General features: G+C 42.7%; 1 protein-coding gene across 6 annotated transcripts in view; it reads right to left on the bottom strand.

The window, feature by feature from the left end:
• LOC113418343 (platelet glycoprotein 4-like) overlaps window positions 1-25469 on the bottom strand; it is a 59570-nt gene that overhangs the window by 19852 nt on the left and 14249 nt on the right. For 5 of the 6 annotated variants that reach the window (XM_087967835.1, XM_087967836.1, XM_087967834.1 and 2 more), the window contains 4 exons: window positions 24289-24522; window positions 10587-10747; window positions 7507-7651; window positions 2938-3120 (listed from right to left, as the gene is read on the bottom strand). In XM_087967835.1, coding sequence (XP_087823961.1) covers window positions 2938-3120; window positions 7507-7651; window positions 10587-10747; window positions 24289-24408 — 609 coding nt within the window. In that variant the 5' untranslated portion in view covers window positions 24409-24522. Of the gene's footprint in view, window positions 1-2937; window positions 3121-7506; window positions 7652-10586; window positions 10748-24288; window positions 24523-24866; window positions 25138-25469 lie in introns of those variants that run through there. The other variant, XM_087967838.1, reaches the window with a different exon arrangement.

The following is a 25469-nucleotide window of genomic DNA, read 5'->3' as shown; positions in this document are numbered from 1 at the left end:
GAATCCTGGCGGTACTGTCACTATAGTGGTAGCATGAGACCGAGTCTACAACCCACACAAGCGGCTCAGGTAGTGAAGCTCATCCAGGATGGCACATCAATGCAAGCTGTGGCAAGAAGGTTTGCTGTGTCTGTCAGCGTAGTGTCCAGAGCATGGAGGCACTACCAGGAGACAGGCCAGTACATCAGGAGACGTGGAGGAGGCCGTAGGAGGGCAACAACCCAGCATCAGGACTGCTACCTCCGCCTTTGTGCAAGGAGGGACAGGAAGAGCACTGCCAGAGCCCTGCAAAATGACCTCCAGTGGGCCACAAATGTGCATGTGGCTGCTCAAACGGTCAGAAACAGACTCCATGAAGGTGTTATGAGGGCCCGATATCCACAGGTGGGGGTTGTGCTTACAGCCCAACACCGTGCAGGACGTTTGGCATTTGCCAGAGAACACCAAGATTGGCAAACTCACCACTGGCGCCCGTGCTGTTCACAGATGACAGCAGGTTCACACTGAGCACATGTGACAGATGTGACAGGGTCTGGAGATGCCGTGGAGAACATTCTGCTCCCTGCAACATCCTCCAGCATGACCGGTTTGGCAGTGGGTCAGTAATGGTGTGGGGTGGCATTTCCTTAGGGGGCCGCACAGCCCTCCATGTGCTCGCCAGAGGTAGCCTGACTGCCATTAAGTACCGAGATGAGATCCTCAGACCCCTTGTGAGACCATATGCTGGTGCGGTTGGCCCTGGGTTCCTCCTAATGCCAGACAATGCTAGACCTCATGTGGCTGGAGTGTGTCAGCAGTTCCTGCAAGACGAAGGCATTGATGCTGTGGACTGGCCCGCCCGTTCCCCAGACCTGAATCCAATTGAGCACATATGGGACATCATGTCTCACTCCATCCACCAATGCCACATTGCACCACAGACTGTCCAGGAGTTGGGGGATGCCTTAGTCCAGGTGTGGGAGGAGATCCCTCAGGAGACCATCTGCCACCTCATCAGGAGCATGCCCAGGCATTGTAGGGAGGTCACACAGGCACATGGAAGCCACACGCACCACTGAGCCTCATTTTGACTTGATTTAAGGACATTAAATCAAAGTTGGATCAGCCTGTAGTTTTTTTTTTTTCCACTTTAATTTTGAGTGTAATTCCAAATCCAGACCTCCATGGGTTACTAAATTTTATTTCCATTGATAATTTTTGTGTGATTTTGTTGTCAGCACATTCAACTATGTAATGAACAAAGTATTTAATAAGAATATTTCATTCATATATATATATATATGAAAATGCCCTGAATCAGCTTTAGACAAAGCATTCACGTATTTTAAAAATAACTCAACCCAATATAAGATAAACTCCCAGGAATTGACAAATATTTTAACCTCTCTTGTATGACAAAGATGCAAATTGTTTATGGACATTAATGCTAATGTTTCCACTTCCTTGATCATCCCATTTTGATTATCCCATTTCCCCCCCTCCTGCCTTAGAATTAGCTATGTCATTTTTTAAATTAATTAGAATTGCTAATGTTGCATTCTGAATGTTGATCATCAAAAAATTGCCATTGCTTTCAACTCTTATCCACCTTCCCATTTTTCACGCACAGTGTCAAAAATAATGTTAAAATTGTGATGCAATCACAGTCATAAAACTGTCAATGCGTTTACAACACAGTCATTGATATAATGACTAATTGCTAATGGAGTAAGATGTCTTATTACATAGATAAATAGGAAAATAATCAGTTGCAAAAAAATATTGAAAATTAAAAAACCAACCCTTTCATTTCTGAAATAAGGATAGCATATTCAGATATCCAAGTTCCCCCAAAGTGGCAAAAAAAAGTAGATTTTCACATTTGTTTCCCCCCTCCAACTATGATCCAGGACTAACCCTGCTTAGCTTTCTAGACAAGCCACAGTCAGATTGGTGCTATCACTTGATGAAAGGAAACAAGATAAGAAAATTATTTGATACCCCTATCAAAATCATATTTGTTGCTTTATTTCTAAGATGCGATGAAGTAGATTGATACCAGCAATGCTTTTGTATCAAGAATAAAAAACCTATTGACTTTCAATCAGCCATGCTAACACATAAATCATTATTCTAATTTCAATGTTCTGAATATTCCGGATTTTAAAGAGGTGTTGACAAAATGAGGAGCTAGATTATTGGGGGCAATGTGCTAACATTGTAAATTGCTTAGAGACAGTTTTAAAGCAGTATATAAGTCTATGTGCTGTTGCTATTCCTTCCTTCCTTCCTTCCTTCCTTCCTTCCTTCCTTCCTTCCTTCCTTCCTCCCTCCCTCCCTCCCTCCCTCCCTCCCTCCCTCCCTTGTTCTTTTTCTCATTCTAATTTGTGCTCATTGCCAGCAGATCGATTCTCACCAGGTTCAAGGCTGACTCAGCCTTCCGTCTTTCTGAGGTAAGTAAAATGAGGACCCAGATTGTTAAGGGCAAGATGCTAACATTTGTAAACCACTCATGTCTGTAAAGGGCTGTAAAGCACTATGGGGGTTGTAAAGCACTATGAAGTGGTATATAAGGCCAAGTGCTATTGCTATTCCTCCCTCCCTCCCTCCCTCCTTCCTTTCTTCCTTCCTTTTCCTCTCTTATTCCCTTTCTCATTCTTCTTCCTGCTGGTGCAGTGGTTAGAATGCAGGTTTGCAAACAAACTCTGCCGACTGCCAACAGTTTGATTCTCACCAGGCTCCAGGTTGATTCAGCCTTCCATCTTTCTGAGTTCAGTAAAATGAGGACCCAGATTGTTGGGGGCAAGAGGCTGACTCTGTAAACTGCTTAGAGAGGGGCTGTAAAGCACTATAAAGCGTTATATAAGTCTAAGTGCTATTGTTATTATATACCAGCACAGATGCTTTTCTTACAATCACATTGTAAGTAAATAATTTTCCCTTTGAGTTTATACTTACAGGGTAGAATACTCCTACAACCTTAGTAACTTTTGCCATTGGGATTTTCTTCAAGAAGGGATCTTCATAGCCCCAAAGTAATTCTTTCACGCTTCTTGTTTGGAGGAAATTTGATTTGGAAGATTTCATCCAGATGTCCATCAAAGCTTGAATAAGTCCAGCTTTAAACAAAGCTGGTGCAGCCTGTGACAAATACCAAGATGATTGCATTAACAGAGGGATACAATCAAGATCAAGGGAGGTACTAATGCCACTCTAGAAAGCCTTAGTAAGACCACACCTAGAGTACTGCATCCAGTTTTGGTCACCACACTATAAAAAAGATGTTGAGACTCTGGAAGGAGTGCAGAGAAGAACAACCAGGATGATTTAGGGGATTGGAAGTTAAAATATACGAAGAACGGTTGCAGGAACTGAGCCTGGCTAGTCTAGTGAAGAGAAGGACCAGGGGAGACATGAGAGCAGTCTTCCAATATTTGAGGGGCTGCCACAGAGAGGAAGGGGTCAAGCTATTCTCCAAGGCACCCAAAGGCCAGACAAGGAATAATGGATGGAAACTGAACAAGGAGAGATTCAACCTTGAAATAAAGAGAAATTTTCTGACAGTGAGAACCATCAACCCATGGAACAGAAGTTGCCTTCAGAAGTTGTGGGAGCTTCATCACTGGAGGCTTTCAAGATGAGACTGGACTGCCATCTGTCAGAAATGGTGTAAAAATGGGGGTTGGACTAGATCAATGGTGGGATTCAAAAATTTTTTACAATCGGTTCTGTGGGCATGGCTTGGTGGGCATGGCAGGGGAAGGATGCTGTAAAATCTCCAGTCAGAGGTGGGATTTGCTGGTTCTCCCAACTACTCAAAATTTCCGCTACCGGTACTGCAGAACTGGTCAGAATCTGCTGAATACCACCTCTGGACTAGATGACCTAACAAGGTGTCTTCCAATTCTGTTAATCCAATTCTAAGTCTAAGACTTAAATTTTGGACACTGGAATGCAAATCGACATAAAGAACCTTGACGTAAGTCCCATATGTGATCAAATCACAAAATATCTTAAAAGTTTTGAACCTGAGCATATGCTGAACATTAATTGGTATCATTAATACAGATACTTCGACTTACGACCACAACCGAGTCCAAATTTGCTGTTGCTAAGTGAGGCAATTGTTAAGTTGAGTTTTGTCTCACTTTACGACCTTTCTTGCCATGATTGTTAAGTGAACCACTGCAGCCATTAAGTTAGCAACACCGTTGTTAAAATGAATCTGGATTTCTCTTTGACTTTGTTCATCAGAGGGTCGCAAGCAGGGATTGCGTGACCCTGGGATACTGCAACTGTCACAAATGTGAGTCCGTTGCTAAGTGTTGGAATTTTGATCACGTGACCATGGGGATGCTGCAATGGTCGTAAATGTGAAAAATGGTCATAAGTCACATATTTCAGTTCCGCAAGCAGCTGCAGAAGAAGTGGGCCAGCAGCAGGCTTCTACTGGACAGGGATATCGGTGCTGCCACTGCGAGGTGAATCAGTAATTAGATCTCATTGGTTGGGGGTTTGGCTGTGTTCTGATTGGTTGGGGGTTTGCTGTGTTCTGATTGGCTGGGGGCTTTCTGTTCAGGTGAAGCGGGTAGTGATACAGCTGTGGTACGGCTTCTGGTCCGTGGTCGTGTCTCATCATCTGTGTGGGTGTGAGTCTTCTTTCTACATGGAAGTGTGGTGGTAGCATCTTGTGTGGCCCTCGTGGGTGTGGGTCTGGTGTCATTCTTCATGTTAGGTACTCGTTTGTTAATGAGGGCGGGTTTCCAAATGGCTGGTAGGCGGGAGGTATCATCTCGTTTATTCATGCTGTGTGGGCATTTTTCTATCTCTATGGCTTGTCTGATTATTCTGTTGTTGAAGTGTTCAGTTTTGGCGATAGTTCTGGTATTTTTAAAGGCTATCTCATGTCCTGTGACTTTGAGGTGCTGGACCAGGGAAGAGGTCGGTTCTTCTTTTTTGATTGAGTTTTTGTGTTCTTCAATGTGTGCACTTATTCTTCTGTTGGTTTGTCCGATGTATGTGGTGGGGCAGGCGGTGCATGGGATTTCGTATACTCCTTGGTTTTCTAACTCGATTCTGTCTTTAGGGTTTCTTAGGATGGTGGATATTTTTTTGTTTGTGCAGAATGCTGTCTTAATGTTGTGTTTTTGGAGGATCTTGCTGATTTTGTCTCTAGTGCCTTTTATATATGGGAGGAGGGCTTTGCCGTTCTCTTGTTCTCTGTCTTGGATTTTGGTTGGGGTTTCTTTTTGGATTAGGTGGGTAATCTTCTTTCTTTGGAATCCATTGGCTGTTAGTATGTTAGTGAGAGTGTGTAGTTCAGTTTTTAGGTGTTGTTCGTCGGCTAAGCATTTTGTTCTGGAGATGAGTGTCGCAGCTACGGAATTGATCTGTGCTGGGTGGTGGTGTGAGAGTGCATGTAGATAGTGGTTTGTATGTGTTTTCTTCTGCTAGATGGTGTCTCCTAGGGAGCCATTGGATTTTTTTGTATATTAAGACATCTAGGAAGGGAAGTTGATTGTTAGCTTCTGTTTCCATGGTGAATTGTATTTTGGGGTGTAGGCTGTTGAGGTGTGTGAGGAAGTTGTTCAGTTTTTCTTTCCCGTGTGGCCAGATTATGAAGGTGTCATCTACGTATCTGAGCCAGAGTTTGGGTTTGTGATCATATTTTTCTAGAGGTTTGCGATGACAGGTAAGAGGGGTGATCCCGGGGTGCTCCTTCTATTTGTTTGTATTTTTGTCCATTGTAAGTGAAGTATGTATTGGATAGGCAGTGGTTGGTCAGATCTAGGATGTGCTTGCGGGGTTGTATTTGTTTTGGATGGCTGTCAAGGCTTCTTTTATAGGCACTTGGGTGAAGAGGGATATGAATCAAAGCTCACTAGTAGGTTGCTGGGCTGTAAGTTTTGTTTCTTTATGATCTCAATGAACTGGAATGAGTTTCTTACGTGTGAGTTGATGGATTCTGCATAGGGCTGTAGATGTTTGGCGAGAAATTTGGCTAGGTTTTGTAGAGGTGAGCCTATGGAACTGACTATTGGTCTAAGTGGGGTTCCTTCTTTGTGTGTGTGTGTGTGTGTGTGTGTGTGTGTGTGTGTGTGTGTATTCTCACAGGTGAACACTATACAGAAGCCTGATGATGGCAGATGAGATTCTGCCGAAACGTTGCTACAACTTTAAAAGCACAACTATAATGACGTGGGAAAATACCCGAACAAAGCTGAATACCATACACATACATACATACATACATACATACATACATGTATATGTATATGTATATGTATACACACACACACATATATATATATATATACATATACACACACACACACACAAAAATAGATAGATCAAGAAAGAGGTATGTGAGAGAGAGAGACAGAGATATTATATATGTGTGTGTGTAGTGTAGAGAGAGACAGACAGATAAACAGACACAGACAGATATGATAGATAGATAGATAGATAGATAGATAGATAGATAGATAGATAGATAGATAGAGCAGATAAATAGATATATAGCATAGATAGCTAGATGGATAGATGACAGATAGATAGAAATAGAGAGAGATGATAGATAGATAGATCGAGAGAAAGAGAGATAGAGATGAGAGAGAGACAGATATTATATGTGTGTGTGTGTATATGTGTATGTATGTATGTGTGTATATATATATAGATAGAGGCAGTGAAAGAGAGAGACAGGGAGAGAGAGAGAGACAGACACAGACAGAGATATGATAGATAAATGATAGAAAGATAGATAGATAGATAGATAGATAGATAGATAGATAGATAGATAGATAGATAGATAGATAGATAGATATTGTAGATAAAGATATATAGTGTAGATAGATGGATAGATAGATGAGAGAGAGAGAGAGAGATGGGAGAGATAGAGACAGAGATATGATAAATAGATAGATAGATGATAAGATAGATAGATAGATAGATAGATAGATAGATAGATAGATAGATAGATAGATAGAGATTTAGATGTGTATTTAAATAGTCTTATTTCAAAAATTGGATACAAACAAGGACTAAATCGTTCAGCACACACGGGCCCAAGAGGTTCGGGCAATATGTTTTACAGAGAACTTCACAATCTCTGGAGGTCTGGATGGCTCCTCCAGAGACGCTACCAAGCCGTAGTAATTGGTACCTTTGTTTGCCATCTCATCAAAGTAGCCAAAAATAGAGCGGACAAGGGGATCTGAGAAGCTTCCTCAGTCTCCAAAGGTTTAAATGGAAAAGAAGCTGAAGCTGAAGAACATCCATGGCCAGGGTAACACAACCACAACATGTTTGTGGGAAAGAGGCAGTAAATGCGTGGGAGTCAAATGGGACTAATTTTAGGAAACTTTCAGGTGAATCATCTGAAAAAATCCATTTCATTCATCCATGAAGAGACTAAAACAGAACCTCATCCCACAGTCCTGAGAATCCCCAAACCCCATTTTTATTGACCGACTATTCCAATTTCATCTTCAGAGGAGGGAAATCTTGATGGGAGGGCTCACTTACCACAATGGCAAGGTTGACAGTGGTGACAGTGTCGTTTTCTGAGCCGATGGACAGATCGGGTTCAAAACGGATGATGTTCGGCTGGAAGTATGAGAGGGTGTTGTCAAAATATTCGGTGATGTTTTCTTTGGGCTTATAGCGCATCCTTTGAGGGAAAAAGGAGAAGAAGACACCACTTGTTAAGGGGCAAACAATGGAATCAGTGGAAAGGGCTTCCCTTTGAAGGTTGTGGGTGCTCCATCATTGGAGGTTTTCCAGAAGGGATTGGACAACCAATTTGTCTGCTTGAGCAGGAGGCTGGACTAGAAGACCTCCAAGGTCCCTTCCAACTCTGTTATTCTATGTTCTAAAGCTTGCACTCCTTTTCCTTTCCTTTCCTTTCCTTTCCTTTCCTTTCCTTTCCTTTCCTTTCTTTTCCTTCCCTTCCCTTCCCTTCCCCATCTATTTACTTCCTTCCCTTCCCCATCTATTTACTTCCTTTCCTTTCCTTCCCCATCTATTTACTTCCTTTTGTTTCCTTCCCTTCCCTCTCCCATCTATTTACTTCCTTCCCTTCCCTTCCCTCCCCCATCTATTTTCTTTCCTTTCCTTTCTTTCTTTCCTTCCCTTCCCCATTTATTTACTTCCTTCCCTTTCCTTCTCTTCCATTTCCCCTTCCTTTCCTTTTCTTTCCTTAACACATATATATGCACATTTGAAGTCTCTTTCAATATGTTTTGCATTACTTTATGAATCCTGATGAAAAGCCATAATCCTTCTGCCTCCCAGCCCAAAGTGGATGGTTCAGATATCGTTTCATTTTGATGGCTGTTCAGATAGCCACTAGGAACAGCAAACCACACACAGCCACACACACACACACACACACACACACACACTTGAAAGAAGCTTTCTGTTGTTATTAGCCCAAGGACACAATTCAACCCAAGGCAAACAGTTACCTTGGGCCAAGCCAGAAGGACTCCTATATAATATCCCCATGGAGATCAAAACAAAACAAAGCTGCCTTGTAGAAGCTGGAATGAAAAAAACAACAACCCCACTGGTCAACTTGCTCTAGAGAGTTGTGTTCATGGACAACAACAAACCATTTAAAACATGACTTTTTGGTGTGCAATCTAAGACGTGCTAAACCTTCCCTCTCCAGATCTTAGGCATGGAACTACCCCTCCCATAATTCCCCTTCCCTTAAATAGGCACCGTGCGGGTTTACTGCCTCTTGATGAAGTTATCCATTTGTGTTCCCTTCTAATTTGATTTCAAAGCCAGGGAAATATTTCCTCTCATTTTCTAACTACAGTGTTTCCCAAGAATACCATCTATCAAAAGCACATCTGAACAACTAACTCTATTTGATTTTAGGGGGGGAGAAACAGAAATCATCGCTATGATGGAAGGACAAACAATGGGGAAGAAAAATATATTAGGTAATAACCAGTTATTAAGACTTTCCAGCCATTTGCTAAGTGTATAAAGGCTAAGGTATAGGGAATCTGTGAGCTGCAGGCTGTTTCTTGTGTAAGGGGTGGGGGAAGAGGAGGAGCAGGAGCAGAAGGAGAAGGAGACGGAAGAGAAGCAGGGGAGAAGGAGAAGAAGCAGGGAAAGAGGAGGAAGAGAAGCAGGAGGAGGGGAGGGGAGAGGGAGAAGGAAGAGAAGCAGGGGAGGAGGAGGAGAAGGAAAAGGAGAAGAAGCAGGGGGAGGAGGAGAAGAAGCAGGGGAAAGAGGAGGAAGAGAAACACAAGGAGGGGAGGGGAGGAGGAGAGGATGAGAAGCAGGAAGAAGAGGGAGGGGGAGGAGGGGGAGGAGGGGGGAGGAGGAGGAGGAGGGGAAGAGGAGCAGGAAGAAAAGGGGGAGGAGAAGGAGGATTGTGGGTCCTTGGTGCTTTCTGAGCTTGATTGTTTCTTGCAGACATTTCATGACCCAATTAGGTAACATCCCCAGTGCTAGAAAAGAGCGGGGTGCTGGTGGAGTGGAAGAAGAGGAGGAGGAATAAAATAGGTACTTATTTTATTACCTAAACACACAAAAATTGAGAAAATCAAAAATTGGGGAAAAAGGGGAAAAAAAACAAACTCTCAAAATTTACAGACATACATATATCAATCTGACACCGCCATGATTCATTTCATCCATCCATTACTGGTCTACCAAAATCAATTCTGGACAAGGATGAATCAATGAGTCCTAACATTAGGTAACCCCTACATAGACAGAACCAAAGAGAGCCAAATTATTTGTTCTCTGTTATAGTAAAAAAATAAAAAAATAAAAACGGGTCTTCTGTTATGAAAGGCAGGTTCTGGTTGAACCCCTAGAAAATCTTCACAAGTAATTCAAAGGTTGAACTCAGAGAGGAGATAAACCTCCTTCACTGGATGTGTCAAAGCAATTATGGACCTTCCTCCATTATGACCATTCTATTATGGATTCTAGCACTGTGTAGGAGTTAAGGTTAGGGATTCTAGACAGCATACCAAAAAGCAGAGACATCCCCCTGCCAACAAAAGTGCGTAGAGTCAAGGCTGTGGTTTTCCCAGTTGCAATGCATGGCTTTGAAAGTTGGACCATAAGGAAGGCTGAACACCAAAGAATGGAGGCCTTTGAACTCTGGGGCTGGAGGAGAAGATTCCTGTGAGTCCCTTGGACTGCAAGGCCATCCAACCGGTCAGTCCTAGAGATCAACCCTGAACTGCTCTTTAGAAGGCCAGATCCTAAAGAGGACACTGAAAGACTTTGGCCACCTCATGAGAAGGAAGGACTCCCTGGAGAAGAGCCCAATGCTGGGAACGATGGAGGGCAAAAGAAGAAGAAGGGGATGGCAGAGATTGAGGTGGCTGGATGGAGTCACTGAAGCAGTCGGCGTGAGCTTAAATGGACTCCGGAGGATGGTAGAGGACAAGAAGGCCTGGAGGAATGATGTCCATAGGGTCGTGATGGGTCAGACATGACTTTGCAACTAACAACAACTGTGTAGGAAGTTGGACTCAATCTCCTGTCCCAATTCAATGAACTATCTCTGTTGATTCTCTAATCCCTCTTCCATGTCCCCAAGACATTCTGATCCACAGGTCTTGACTTACCTGTAAGTGTAAGGACCTTTTTGCTTAAGGATTGGAGCAGACCCATTCTGCATCACCTCCTCTGGGTTCTGTACATCAAAGAGCCAAAACTGTCGGTAGATGGGACTCCCTGGAATGACCCAGTTCTGATAGGCAATTGTACCCTTTTCGATGACAGCTTCCTGGAAAGGAAAATAACAAGAATATTTTAATATGTTTTGTTTTTCTAAGTCTATCAGAATAGAGTCTATGGAGATTCTCATTCATCCAGGTCGTGGTTGTCCCAAAGGTGCTTTTTACAAGAGGCAACTGGACTTTCTGGTTTTTATTTTGAAGATGTTTTGCATCTCATCCAAGAAGCTTCTTCGGCTCTGACTGAATGGTGGGGAGTGGAAGCATTTCTATTCCTTGCAGACAGCTGGTCACCTTGGCAAGCCTCTGAGTGGCCTCAATGACTTTCTACATCAGGGGTCTTCAAACTTGACTGCTTTAAGACTTGTGGACTTCAACTCCCAGAATTCCTCCTCCAGTCATGTTAGCTCAGGAATTTTGGGAGTTGAAGTCCACAAGTCTTAAAGCTGTCAAGTCTGAAGATCCTTGTTCTAAAAGAATGCAAATGACCAGCTGTCTGAAAGGAGTATAAATCCTTCCATTCCCCACCATCCAATCAGAGCTGAAGAAGCTTCTTGGAAGTAAGCCCAGTTGCCTCTTGAAAAAAACACCTTTGGTTTATCAGAATAGAGCAGACATTATTTTCTCAAAGCGAGACTGGCCTAGAAAATGTTTCCTCTGGAAAACCCTCTCGGTTATTATGGATTGGTGAAGCTCAAACTGATAAATTGCTTTTGTTTCACAGCAATATTTAGGTGCAGGAAGAGGAGAAGGCAGCAATGAATGGAAACTAATCAAGGAGAGAAGCAACGTGGAATTAAGGAGAAACTTCCTGACACTAAAGACAATTAACCAATGGAACAAATTGCCTTCAGAAGCTGTGGATGCTCCATCACTGGAGGTTTTTAAGAAGCTACCTGTTTAAAATGGTATAAAGTCTCTTGCTTGAGCAGAGGATTGGATTAGAAGACCTCCAGGGTCCCTTCCAGATCTATTCTGATTGATTTTTTTTTCAAAAACCTAAGCACGCTTCTAAGGAAATGATCAACCACAACTAATTTCTATGCAGTTCTTCGACTTCAGCTAGGCTGGCTGCATTGTTCTTTAGTGAGTTATAGCCAAATGAAGTCTACAAAAATCTTGCAATCGTGAATGTTGAGTTCTGAACAGTAGGGTGTGCACCAAGCTCACTTTGGTTTTAATAATGAATATGTAGGTCAAAATAGAAAAGTTTAAGTAGCTGGTTTTTGTTTTGAATGGTGTTTCAGAGAGTTTAGGTATCTTTCTACTTGTTCCTGTGTTTGATTGGGTCTAAGCTACTCAGTTTAGTTTACTTTATTGGCATTGCACCTTGTACAATGAAATTAAATGCCATCTTCAGTGTACATTATAACTATAAAAATAAAACACAAACACACATCCTTCACATTTTATACAATTGAATTGAAAACCCCTGATACTGCATTAGTATTACACTATACAGTAGAATTCAGTATAGTTACTGCCCTGGGATAGAAGCTGTTTTTCAGCCTATTTGCCCTTGCTTTTATTATTATCCTGTACCATCTACCCGATGGTAATCGTTCATAAAAAGGGGTGCTCAGGATGAGATGGATTCTTAAGGATGTTTTGAACTTTCTTAAGCCTAGCAGGAGGTATAAAGCTCTTCCAAGGAGGGGAGACAGCAACCAATACTTAGGTATTCCCCAATTCTACAATGGAGTTGTAATTGGGAATTGACCCGGAGAGTAGGATAATTGACTAGGGAATTGACCAGGAGACCAACTGAGAGCAGATCTAATGTCATCAGAGGTTCTCATTTTATTGAACTCTGGAGTGCAGATAAAGGGTGCGTTATCTCAGATGAGAAGATTATGTGTTAAGTTCCAATTAAGCTGATTTATTGCTCAGGCCCATAATACAAGAATCTAGTCAAGTAACACTCAGCACTAAGTTATGGCTAAGATAAGAATTTGATGAGAGGTCAGACTTAGACTATTTGTGGGAACGTAATGATTCTAGGCTGGTTCCTCTCTTGACTCCACCCACCCACCCACCCACCCACCAACCCACCCAAACCCAGGCTCTGCTTGTTCTTTTCCTACAGTATAATTGATAACCATGGAACATATCACATAGTCTGTTGATTTTCCCAAGCAAGGCTGGTGTACAAGTCAACCAGAGTGGTTTTGTTATTTTCAACTTTCCTGGGCATGCATGCTTTTTTTCCAACTAGGAATTTTAGGAATATCTGGATTTGCTTATAAAGCAACATTGTGACTCGCGAAGTTCCAGATTAGTAGCAGTGGTATTGGAAAAGAACCTTTAAAAAAAAAGCTTGTAAAAATATTTGATTGACTTCTCAGTGTTACAGCGACCTGGCTGCCCTTTTAGAGATCACAAAGAATCTGGTGTTTGCTAAGATGGATTTCTAAATTTTCATTAATTATTGCCAGATGTAAGAAGCAGGACAGGCAGTTGAGGGAAGGAGGGCCTGGCATACAGAATGAATGAACTGGCTTTATTTCTAATTGTGTTGGGGACAAGGACCATGAAAGATACAAAGAAGGCTCAGTTTTGTTTTATGACAATGAATATAACTCTAGGGATTGGCAAGAAAAAAAGTCAGCTCAACCAGGGCTTCACTATCCATTTACCAATAGCAACGTTGGTGTGCTTCTCAGCATAAGAATACAAGAATTTTGGGAGAAGGAGGAGAAGGAAAATGACTGTGGAATTCTCCAAAATGGAGTGTTTTCTTGTAGACATTTTATTAGCGAAGTAGATGACATCATCAATGCTACAAGGAAGTGGGGAGGGGGAGGAGGAAGAGGAGGGACTGTGGGGTCCTTGGTGGTCTCTGACTGTGGGGTCCTTGGTGGGTTGTTTTCTTGCAGGCCTTTCATTACCAAAGTAGGTGACATCATCAATACTGGAAAGGAGGAGGAGGAGGAGGAGGAGGAGGAGGAGGAGGAGGAGGAGGAGGAGGAGGAGGAGATGACTTTTATGGTTAAGGCAGGACTAGAACTCACGGTCCTGGTGATTGGCCCAAGGTCACCCAGCTGGCTTTCAAGGTTAAAGGCAGGACTAGAACTCACTGTATCCTGATTTCTAGCCTGGGGCTAGACTAGGAGACTTCCAAGGTCCCTTCCAGCTCTATTCTATTCTAAACTTTATCCCACGTAAAAGAATTATTGTGTCACAATTATGTTGGAAATCAATTTGGACAGTTCCCATCTCCCAGATTTGGCAGCAATGTGACAACCCCCACAGCCACACCAGTGTTTAAACATCCATGGTAGTAAATCATCATTTTCCCATTATTATTACTTTTTTAGATTTCTCTTGTTCCCATTTGATTCTGTGAAACATTTTTGTAGAATCTTCTTTTTTTAAAAAAAACAAAAAACAAAAAGTGCTTTTCTCTGCAAGTTGCCTGAAAATAAAAAGGGATGGCTTTTTTTTAAAAAAAAAAAAAAGAAAAAAGCTCACTCAGGGGAATTTTTATGGAACAATATATGGGAAGGAAGATAAACGGTTCCACTGAAAACTATCTAGGTGAAAGAACAGGAAAAAGGAACCAAACTAATTTCCAACTAATTTGGAAAAAATGCAAACAGGGAGATTCCTGTCAACAGATGTCTAAATCAGGCCAAACATATATAAAAACATCTTTATGTGAGACATTTCTCTCTCTCTCTCTTTTTAACGGGCTAACATTGTAAACTGCTTAGAGACAGTTGTAAAGCAGTATATAAGTCTATGTGCTGTTGCTATTCCTTCCTTCCTTCTTCCTTCCTTCCTTCCTTCCTTCCTTCCTTCCTTCCTTCCTTCCTTCCTTCCTTCCTTCCTTCCTTCCTTCCTTCCTTCCTTCCTTCCTTCCTTCCTTCCTTCCTTCCTTCCTTCCTTCCTTCCTTCCTTCCTTCCTTCCTTCCTTCCTTCCTTCCTTCCTTCCTTCCTTCCTTCCTTCCTTCCTTCCTTCCTTCTTCCTTCCTTCCGGGAAACTCTGAGAGATATGGCTAGAGACTCATGGTTTAAATGGGAGTGGATGCTGGGTGTGGTGACCCGAAGTGTAACACAAACGTAACAAAATCCAAAACGTAAATAAATGTCCTTTAATGCCTCCAACTTGGCCCCACTGTTCAATAATTCTCAGTTGGAGATAAAACTTACTCAAAAATAGTCTTCAAAAGAAAGCAATACAGTCCAAACTTAATGAGTAGATAGAGGTGAAATAAAAAACCAACCAAACAAACTACAATGAAGGAAATCCCACAACAGACCAGGATAAGTAATGACCAACTTCAAGGAGATAACAAGGCACAGTCTGTTGGAAGGACGCCAACCAAGATAACTTCAGTCCAAAATAAAACATGCTTTGCTTCTGGCAACATTGTGTTTTAACCGTCTCTCTTATATACTATTCTCCCCAGCTGCAACCAATGAGGGGATCATGGCCACTTCCTCTCTCATAAGCCAAGTTGTTTCCTTTTCCATTCCTCCCTGTGTGCCCTAGGATGAAGAGGGGATGGGCCTGGTTCTTCCTCTGACTGCCCAGTCGGTCTCTGCCCTTCCCCACCCTCCTCCACAACCTCCGGAGCCATACCTCCACTCCCTGTTGGCTTTTCCTCCTCTCCCTCAGAGTCCGACTCTAACAAGGGCATGACACAAGAGCACCGACAGCTAGTTGTTATGTGAATTTTGCCCTGTGTTGTGGCCTTCCTTGCCACACATGTTAAGTAAATCATGGTGTTGCAGCAGATCCTGTTTCCAAATCAGGACACAAGACCACGAAAGGTTGGAGAATACAGGTTTTTATTTGTGCACAAGGTTCAGAGCATTAGAATGGCAAATTCTGAACCCCTGGCTCTTCCTGAGGCGTCACTTTTATACATGTCATGACCTCAGCTTAGCCCGGGGCATTACTTTTATTAAACTATACCAACAAAGGAGAATAACATATATACCAAGACAAGAGAAGTACATATAATTACTCATTTTATCTTACACCATCTGTTATTTTCCATATCCACCCTCGTTTACTGTAATATGGTTAGTTCCTTGGTTCAGTAACCTTGAGGTTTTGCACAATATTGTCCTAAGCAAAGCCTTGGGGAACTGGAGGACCCCTGCCAAATACAAAAGTGCTTTATGTGTAATTTTCCCACTGCTTTAATGGCAGTTGTTAAGTGAGAAACACGGTCATTAAGTGATGACCCCGTGGACTTGGCTAGTCAGAAGGTCTCAAAAGGGGATCACGTGACCCCAGGGACATGGCAACCATCATAAATATGAGGCAAGTAGATCAAATGAATTTTGATCACGTGGCCATGGAGATACTGCAAGGGTCCTTAAGTGTGAAAAAATGTCATAAGTCACTCTTTCCATTACCGTTGTAACTTTGAATGGCCACTAAATGGAATTGTTAGTCGAGAACTTTCTGGAAAATGAAACTCTGCCTCTATCCACACCCACAACTCTTTCTTCCCAAAAGATTGCAATTCGAATGACTGAATTACAGAGCCTGAGTCACCTTCCCTTATGACTGATGGATTCTGCTTAAGTCTTGCAGAAAGAATGAGGGTTTATGAGGGCTGAGTGGTTGAAACTTGCAGTCTGTATTTGCCCCATAAAGAACCCAGGGACCTTTTTCTTAGAAAAAGATGTAGCATCATTTTCATTGCATTTTATTTATGACCTGTATGAGCCAGCCCAATCTGTCCCGATTCCAGCCAGCTTACAAAATAAGATAGTAGAAAACAGTGGCAATGGGGTTTGAGGGGCTGCCCCAAAGAAGAGGGGGTCAAGTTACTCTCCAAAGCACCTGAGGGCAGGACAAGAAGCAATGGATGGAAACTAATCCAGGAGAGAAGCAACCTAGGAGAAACTTCCTGAGAGTGAGGACAATCAACCAGTGGAACAGCTTGCCACCAGAAGTTGTGAATGCTCCATCACTGGACAATTTTAAGAAGAGACTGGACAGACACTTGACTGGAATGGTATAGGTTCTCCTGCTTGAGCTGGACTAGAAGACCTCCAAAGTCCCTTCCAACTTAGCTATTCTGTTCTGTTTTGGACTAAAAGGAATAGAATTTGAATAAAGAACATCAGAAATGCAATGTCTAAACTGGGAGGGGAAAGAAAGAAAGAAAGAAAGAAAGAAAGAAAGAAAGAAAGAAAGAAAGAAAGAAAGAAAGAAAGAAAGAAAGAAAGAAAGAAAGAAAGAAAGAAAGAAAGAAAGAAAGAAAGAAAGAAGAGGGAAGGAGGGAGGGAGGTAAAGAATGAGAGGGAGAGGGGGGAAAGAAAGAAGGAAGGGAGAGGGAGGGAAAGAGGGAGGGAGAGAGAGTAAGGAAGGAAGGAAAGAAAAAAAATATGAGAGAGCGGAGAGAGAGGAAGGAAGGAAGGAAGGAAGGAAGGAAGGAAGGAAGGAAGGAAGGAAGGAAGGAAGGAAGGAAGAAAGAAAGAAAGAAAGAAAGAAAGAAAGAAAGAAAGAAAGAAAGAAAGAAAGAAAGAAAGAAAGAAAGAAAGAAAGAAAGGGCAGGATTGTGGGGCAAAGGTAATATAAATTTAGACCCATTACAGCAATATTGCAGGAGATGAAAGAATGAAAGAAAATTCCATGCAAGTCCTTTGGAAAAATCCTAAAACCTGGACAAATATCATAAGACAGAACCTTTTCAGCAACCACACCTGTAGCACGGGAGACAGACCTGATGTTCTGCAACCTCAACCGAATATTAAACAAAGGGTAGATAAGATGATCAAAGGGCTTGAAATAAATAACTCTCCTAGGAGAAGGGATCACAATAGATGGAAATTTCCAGTTTGGGAAGAGAGGAAACAAAGACGGGCCAGTACGGTGATACATGAATATGGTCCTGCAGAAGGAGAATAATCATGGGAGAGTCAGGACAAGGAAAACAAAGTCTTGCTAATCTATGGAATGTGGAGGAGGCAACGGGTGCAACCACATGCCAGTGTGCCGTGTTGCACAATCTGTGCAGCTTTAAAAGAGGATTAACTAAAGGCTTATGGAAGATCTTGTTCTGCAGTAGCTCCATTACCGAAGGAACATTCTTGGTCTTCTATATGTGTGTGGGGGGTGGTACTATTGGCCCCAATTCCTACTGTGGGCTTCCTTCCGGCGACTGGTGGGCCCTTCTCTCTGTGTGTCCATCTCTCTGGTCTTGCAGTCCATCCACTTATATTAAAAACTAGCTGGATACCCGTGCTTCGCTATGAAACTATCTGGTCGGGCTTAATTTTTGGGGAGGAAAATAAGGGGGGGGGGGCGGAAATTGTGCCTCTGCCTACCAGCATCCATAGGTATTCATCTGGCTAGCATCCAATCAGTGTGTGGGAGAGTTGAGGGCTGTTTGGAAACTGAAAAAGTATTTGCTGTGTGAGAAAGAAGGACACAACAAGGAGCCTGGGCGTGGTTTAGCTCAACTGTTCTGTACTAAAGCTGGTTGCTACTGTGAAAGTAAAACTGAAACCAAAACTCCTCTCCTCTGCTTGTGTTTTGCATTTGGAAGAGATTTCTTTTCAGGTGGGGAGTAGAACTCCTTAGCATCAGAGCATGTTAATAATAATAATAAATACTAATGCTCTGATGGTCATTTGGAAAAATCCTTTCTTAGTCAGCACCTAGAAGCTAAGTGGAAGATATGTGCCAAATTTCAAATTTGTACGGTTCTGGAGATTTTGTGATGATGCATGAGGGGTATTTTGCTTTTATATATATAGATAATAAAGTCTCCTGCTGAGTTGAACTTGGTTAATGGCTCTATGTACACATTTCTGAAATCTTCTGGAAGCAATATAAGGAAGTGACTGATAGTATAATAAAACATATTTTATATATTATGTGCCACGGTGGCGCAGTGGTTAGAGTGCAGTACTGCAGGTTACTTCTGCTGACCGCCAGCTAACTGCAATTTGGTATTTCGACTCTCCCCAGGCTCAAGTTTGACTCAGCCTTCCATCCATAAAATGAGGACCCAGATTGTTGGGGGCAAGAAGCTGACTCTGTAAAACCGCTTAGAGAGGGCTGGAAAGCACTGTGAAGCGGCATATAAATCTAAGGGCTATTGCTATATAGACTGCAAGATAAGGAAGTGGCATGATAGCACTGTTCCAATATTTGAGGGGGTCTCACACAGAAGAAGGGGGTCAACCTGTTTTCCAAAGCACCTGAGGGCAGGACAAGAAGTAACAGGTTTTGAAGAAGAGACTGGACAGTCACTTGCCTGAGATGGTATAGGGTCTCCTGCTTGAGCAGGGGGCTAGACTAGAAGACCTCCAAGGTCCCTTCCAGCTTTGTTCTAAGAAGGGATGGAAGTTTATCAAAGAGAGATTAAGAAGAAATTAAGAAGAAATTTCATGATAGTGAAAACAATTCATCTGTGGAATGGTTCGCCTTCAGAAATTATGGGTGCTTCATCCCTTGAGGCTTTTAAGAAGAGACTGGGCAGCTATTTTCTGGAATGGTGTAGGGCCACGATGGGGAACCTATGGCATACGTGCCACAAGTGACACGCAGAGCCATTTGTATCAGCACGCGAGCTGCAGGCAAACTTACCTCACTGCACATGTGCACGCCTCACAGCTGATTTTCGGCTGGTTTGAGGCCTTTTTCGGCCTCCCAAAGGCTTGGGGAAGGCTTCTGCAGGCTTTGCAGGCTGAAAACTAGCCCCGTTTTGCTACTTCTGGTATTTTCAGAAAAACAGGAAGTGACGAAACGGGTCTAGTTTTCGGCCTACAAAGCCTGAAGAAGCCTTCAGCCTTTGGGAGGCCGAAAAAGGCCTCAAACTGGCTGAAAATCAGCTGTGAGGCGTAGTGCAGGTAAGGGGCTGGGGGGTGGATGTGTGGGTGGAAGGATTGCGCGTACATGCGTAGGGGGTGTGGGAGGGGCGCACATTGCCTTCTGGGTGAGCGCGAGCGTGCAAGCTCACACACAATTTTGGGCACAGGAGCCCAAAAAGGTTAGGGTCTCCTGCTTGAGCAAGGGGTTGGACTAGAAGACCTCCAAGGTCCCTTCCAACTCTGTTATTCTATCTTCAGTCAGTGATTTGCATTGCTCTTTTTTGGAGGGGAGGCTGCAACCCATCAAAGTTACCATTTTTGTAATTGTCTATTGTCCCTCTTTTCAACGAGAATCAGGCCCAGCCCTTGCTGAGCTTTTTCAAGTCAAAGGTTAAAGGGTGACCGGGGCCATCACCTCTTCTGATGATCCAAATACTGTAGGCACCTCTGCCTCCCTCCAGGATATGCAACAAGGCTGAGATCTGTTTACCTGGACGCTATGCAAATATTTTAGCAGTGCTACAATCACTGACTCATTTAGTCTGGACTTCTTTAATCTTTTCATTTGCCTACATCATCAAACGCCTACTCCAGGGCAAGTTGTTCTGTACCACAGTGGTTGAAGATAATTCATTCTGTAGTGTGACAGACTTGTAGTAGGTAAATGTGGATGGAATAACCTCTCCGATGAGTTCAGAGATTAGAAATGAGCATGAAAAGAAGATACGGAGACCCAGTGGGTCTAGTAGAAACGATTTCCATCCTTCACCCAGCCAAATTTCAGCATGAAATTTAAAAATCAAAGATAATTTTCAGCATGAAAAGAAGGACTAGGGAAGACATGATAGCAGTGTTCCAATATTTGAAGGGGCTCCTAAAAAGACGAGGGGCTCAAATTATTTTCCAAAGGCAGGACAAGAACAACAGATAGAAACTAAAAGAGAAACAACCTAGAACTAAGGAGAAATGTTATGTTCTAGCACAGCCTGCAACAAATTGATTGTCGGATGTAGGCATACAGAAATGATAAGCAAAGACAATTGCACTAAAAAGAAGGGATCTTTGCAAATGTCAAATTTAAGAACTCGCCATGCCATGCAAACATTTCCTTAACCTGGATCATGCTGTGAGGGCTGTTTGTGACAGGCAGCAAGTATATTTGCATTTTGCAACAGATATGAAATGACCCCAGTCACAATCATGCCAAGGCTATGTCAGCTGTTGACATTTTTTAATCTTTTAACCTAACCAAAGAGCTCTCTGTATTGTTTGCACACTACCTCATTTAAGAAATGACATTTGTTTTATTTTTTCTAGCCAAGGACAAACTTGAATGTTTAAAAAATAGTTTAAAACAGTTTTAACAATGGGGGTGGTTTTCAATATTTTCTTCCTGTTAAAGGAAGGAAATGCCTTCCTGTTAAAGGAAGGAAATTGCTATGGTAGTTCATTGGTTTCTTCCAAAGCTAGGCTGGGCCTCTGAGATTGGAAAAATTGAACCAAGGGATTATATATTCCTCACCGGCTCACATTTACAAGCGAAGCAACCACATGTGGATGGAGAAAAACTGTGCTGACTCAGCAATGTGCTTTTCAAAAGGAGAACCAGGGTAATTGCTACATGAGAACACAGAAGCCAAGTTTACACCTGGTCAAACCACAAACAAGTGTTGTTTGTGGTTTTGGCAAGCTAGATTTTTCCAAAAAGCTGTTATACTGGATCTATCACTTCGATGTGTAATTTTAAATTACATTACGCAGAGGCTGTCCTTTGAATGTTGTTTAATGTTCCAGCTTGAATGATATGGAAGAGGAAATTAAGACGCTTGTCCTATTTGCAAGGTGACGGCATGAAATGATGGTAGAAGGGGAGTGCCACCATCTGCCACAAAATCTTGGGTGGTTTGAAGCCACCCAAGATTTGTATTTTCCTTTCCTTGTTGGTGCATGTCTTACAAACAATTACAGGATAACACAATGGAATAACAGAGTTGGAAAGGATCTTCTTGGAGCTCATGCATTATCTGAAGAAGATAAAAATTGTTAGCTCTCATCACTCGACAAAGAAAATAGGAAAGCACTTCCGGAGATTCTCTAGGTTTCCTTTAAATGACAACATTTCAGGAAACCCAACTGGCTGGTTGACTGAGGTTGTACCAGACTGTGAAAGCTACTATTTAAACAATGAATCTGATTATAAGATTATACCATTGTTACAAGAAAAGTTGAGAGCAGCTCCAGTCTGACATTTGCAGCTCTTTGAAACTGAGAAATTTCAATTGCTTGGTTATGTCAAAGTCCTTAAAGAGGAAATTGTGGCAGGAACAAATATCTGTGTGGAATCAGAAGCCTCATGGAGAAGAAGCACATATCAACAGGGTTGGCCACGTAAGCAAAAATGCTTGCATGGTAACACAACATTCATGAGGTCTAATTCCGGTGAGACAGAAAGGAGAAGAAATGAAACCAGAAGCATTTTAATTTACTTTGAGATGAAGCTCCTGATCGGTATCGGTGATAAACTCAAAACACAAAACATTAGATCTTAAAAGATGATCACTGGCTAAAATGACTGTATGATTCAGTGCTGGATTTTGTTCAGGCAACTGCTAAAATAATAATAACAATCTATTGCTTAAAAGGGATTCTGCTCCTTCCTTGAGTAGATGTTACCATTCAAATTATTGGGAGTGTTTAAGGGCCCTCCAAATGCTCCAACCACCATGGGTGGTCATTGATTGATTTGGTATCATCAGTATTTTATCTACCACAGGAGGAGGAGGAGGAGGAGGAGAAGGGAGGAGGAGGGGGAAGAAAAAGAAGGGAGGAGGAGGGGGAGGAGGAGGGAATGAAAATATGAAACAGACTCAGACTGAATCCACACTAGATGGAAGTGCTGTTGGTGCACATGACCTTCTTGGTCATTGCCTCCATATGCTCCAATTTGGGCCATGTGGGAAGGGATGAAATCAAGGATGTCTACAGAATAGCTTCTTGGCAAAATCACTCCTTCCTTCCTTCCTTCCTTCCTTCCTTCCTTCCTTCCTTCCTTCCTTCCTTCCTTCCTTCCTTCCTTCCTTCCTTCCTTCCTCCCTCCCTCCCTCCCTCCCTCTCTCCCTCCCTTCTCTTTCTATTTCTTTATAGAAAGGGCTCTGCCTAGGTTGAAGGTTTCTTTGTCAGAACATCTGAATGGTGAGATGAAATTCTACAAACAGGTTAGATCAGGGGTGGGCAAACTTTTTGGCTCGGGGGCCTCATTGACTTTTAAAATTTGACAGACGGGCCGGGTCAGCACAAGATATGATACATATAAAAAACTGCAAAATCTCCGTAAAATCAAGTCACTGCGCCTAATGCGCCACCTGGAGTCGAAATGCCTGTCATTACAAGTCAAAATCAAATGAATTCAATCATTCAATCATTCACATCAAACCTTAATTCTGTACCAATCTTCGGCGGGCCGGATTAAAAAGACCAACGGGCCGGTTGTGGCCCGCGGGCCGTAGTTTGCCCACCCCTGGGTTAGATGCAATTGTGGCAACTTAAGTTGTGGTAATGTTGGCTTACATCACACCATCTGCTTGGTTTGGTACAGCAACCAAACAGAAGAGGTACAAACTTCCAATGGATAGTCAAGACTGCAGAAAGAACAATTGCAACCAGCTGGGCTTCTGTAGAAGACCTGCATATTGTGTGGGTCAAAAGGAGGACAGAGAAGGTAACTGTAGACCCCCTCATCCCAAAGGTGATTTTTTCAAGAGGCAACTGGACTTTATGGTTTTTCTTTGAAGACATTATGCTTCTCATCCCAAGAAGCTTCTTCAACATTGACTGGATGGTGGGGAAGAACCAGGCAGAGCTGAAGAAGCTTCTTGGATGAGAAGCGAAATGTCTTCAAAGAAAAAACAGTTGCCTCTTGAAAAAGCACCTTTGGGACAACCATGACCTGGATGACTGAGAATCTCCATAGACTCTGTAGACCAGGGGTCCCCAACCACCGGTCCGCGGACCGGTCCGGTCCATGGAACAAGTCCTACCGGGCCGCTGGTTTTCTGGCGCTGCCATCTTTTGATGAAATGCACTTCATAAAAAAGCGCTAGCTTCCGGTGAGCTTTTCCGGGAAAGCCATTTCTACCGGAAAGCTCACCGGAAGCACTTTTTTATAAAAAGTGAGGCACCGCCATTTCATCAGATGGCGGCGCCATGATGCCGGTACCGGGCGCGGCATGATGCTCGGCCGTGGTAAAAGGTTGGGGATCACTGCGTAGACCCCTCCTAACCCAGACATAAATTGTTTCAACTTATCCCCTCAAGATGGCGCTACAGAGCATTGCAGGCCAAAACAACTAGACCCAAGGACCGTTTCCCATCCCTTTAGACCAGAGGTGTCCAACCTTGGCAACTTTAAGACTTGTGGACTTCAACTCCCAGAGTTCCTCAGCCAGCTTTGATGGCTGAGGAACTCTGGGAGTTGAAGTCCACAAGTCTTAAAGTTGCCAAGGTTGGACACCCCTGCTTTAGACCATCACCCTGCTGAAAGACTAATTGCCACAGTGCTGTCTATTGTATTTACCATGTAGCATGGCTGTAGTATTGCTATTATTGTTGATCCTTCTTATTATCTTTCTTACTTTGTTATTATTACGATGGACATCATTACTCAGTTGCCTTGCATGAGAGCTTCTGCACCAGAGACAAATTCCTTTACTATCTAACCATACTTCATCATTCAATTCAATTCAATTCAGTGTTGAGAAGAAAGGGATGAATACGTGCAGAAATAGAAGGGACGGTGAATATCTCTTACCCTTTTTATTGTCTTCTTAACAAAATGATTTCCAACTGGGATTAAAACTCCTCCAAGGATGGCTAGCACCGCCCCAATGATTGCCACAGTCAGCAAGCCACAACGTTGATTACACCCCATGCTTCTTCACCCAGTCGCAAGGTGTTTGCAGCTACTCCTCCTGCTACTTTGACCTCTTACACTTCTCTTCTTCTGAAGTTCCCTCAAAATACGTATCGCAGAGACCTAAGTAGGCTTTCAAAAGAGATCAAAGCACCGAATAAAGCATCAAGAATTCCATTGCAAAAAACATCATTTCATGCCAATAGAAACAAGCAATTTTTTTTAAAAAAAGGCAAGGAGGTTTAGAATAGCAAACACACAGAGTCAACACAACTGAAACCTGGCTAAATGGTTTGTAGATAGTCCTTGAATTACAAACATCATTGGGACCGGAAATTTCAGCACAGAGCAAAATAGCAATAGCCCTTAGACTTGTATACCACTTCCCAGTGCTTTACAGCCCTGTCTAAGGGTTTACAGCCCTGTCTAAGAGTCAGCCTGTTGCCCCCAACAATCTGGGTCCTCATTTTACCCACCTCGGAAGGACGGAAGGCTGAGTCAATCTTGAACCTGGTGAGATTCGAACTGCCAAATTGCAGTCAGCTGGCAGTCAGCAGATGAAGCTTGTAGTACTGAACTCTAACCACTACGCCACCACAGCTCTGGTTAGAATGTAGTACTATGGTCATTAAGTGGATTCCTTTTTTTTATGTGTGTGTGTGTGTGTGTGTGTGTGTGTGTGTGTGTGTGTGTGTGTATGTAATTTCAGGCTGAATGGTTTCTTTCTTCATGAAATAAATCCACATTTGGTCAAGACGTGTCAGAGGGGAGGAAATTAATTGCATCCTTTAGCTAGGAAAGCTTGATTGCATTCTTTGTTTGGCCGATTCTAAACTTGGCTCCCAGCCAAGCATATGAACTTCCCACTCCACTAAAGAGAAAGGACTGAGCTACATGGTTTCAAATGTATGTTTACAAATGCTTTTCCTTAGTTGTTACTTTATTTTTCCATAGAAGAAGCATATAGCGGCAAGGTGTTTGAGTGTGTTTGGTAGTATTGGCCCTCCTTCTTAGGGCCAATACTGGCCAAAGTCACCCAGTTGGTATCACCTTTAAGGTGGGACAAGAACTCACAGTCT

The sequence above is a fragment of the Notechis scutatus genome, chromosome 6, assembly GCF_049901735.1.
Source record: "Notechis scutatus isolate UNSWTSFEM ecotype Mainland chromosome 6, rNotScu1.2, whole genome shotgun sequence".
In the NCBI taxonomy this organism is placed as follows: domain Eukaryota; kingdom Metazoa; phylum Chordata; class Lepidosauria; order Squamata; family Elapidae; genus Notechis; species Notechis scutatus.
The sequence above is the reverse complement of the archived record's forward strand: the minus strand, read 5'-3'. Positions and strand labels throughout refer to the sequence as shown.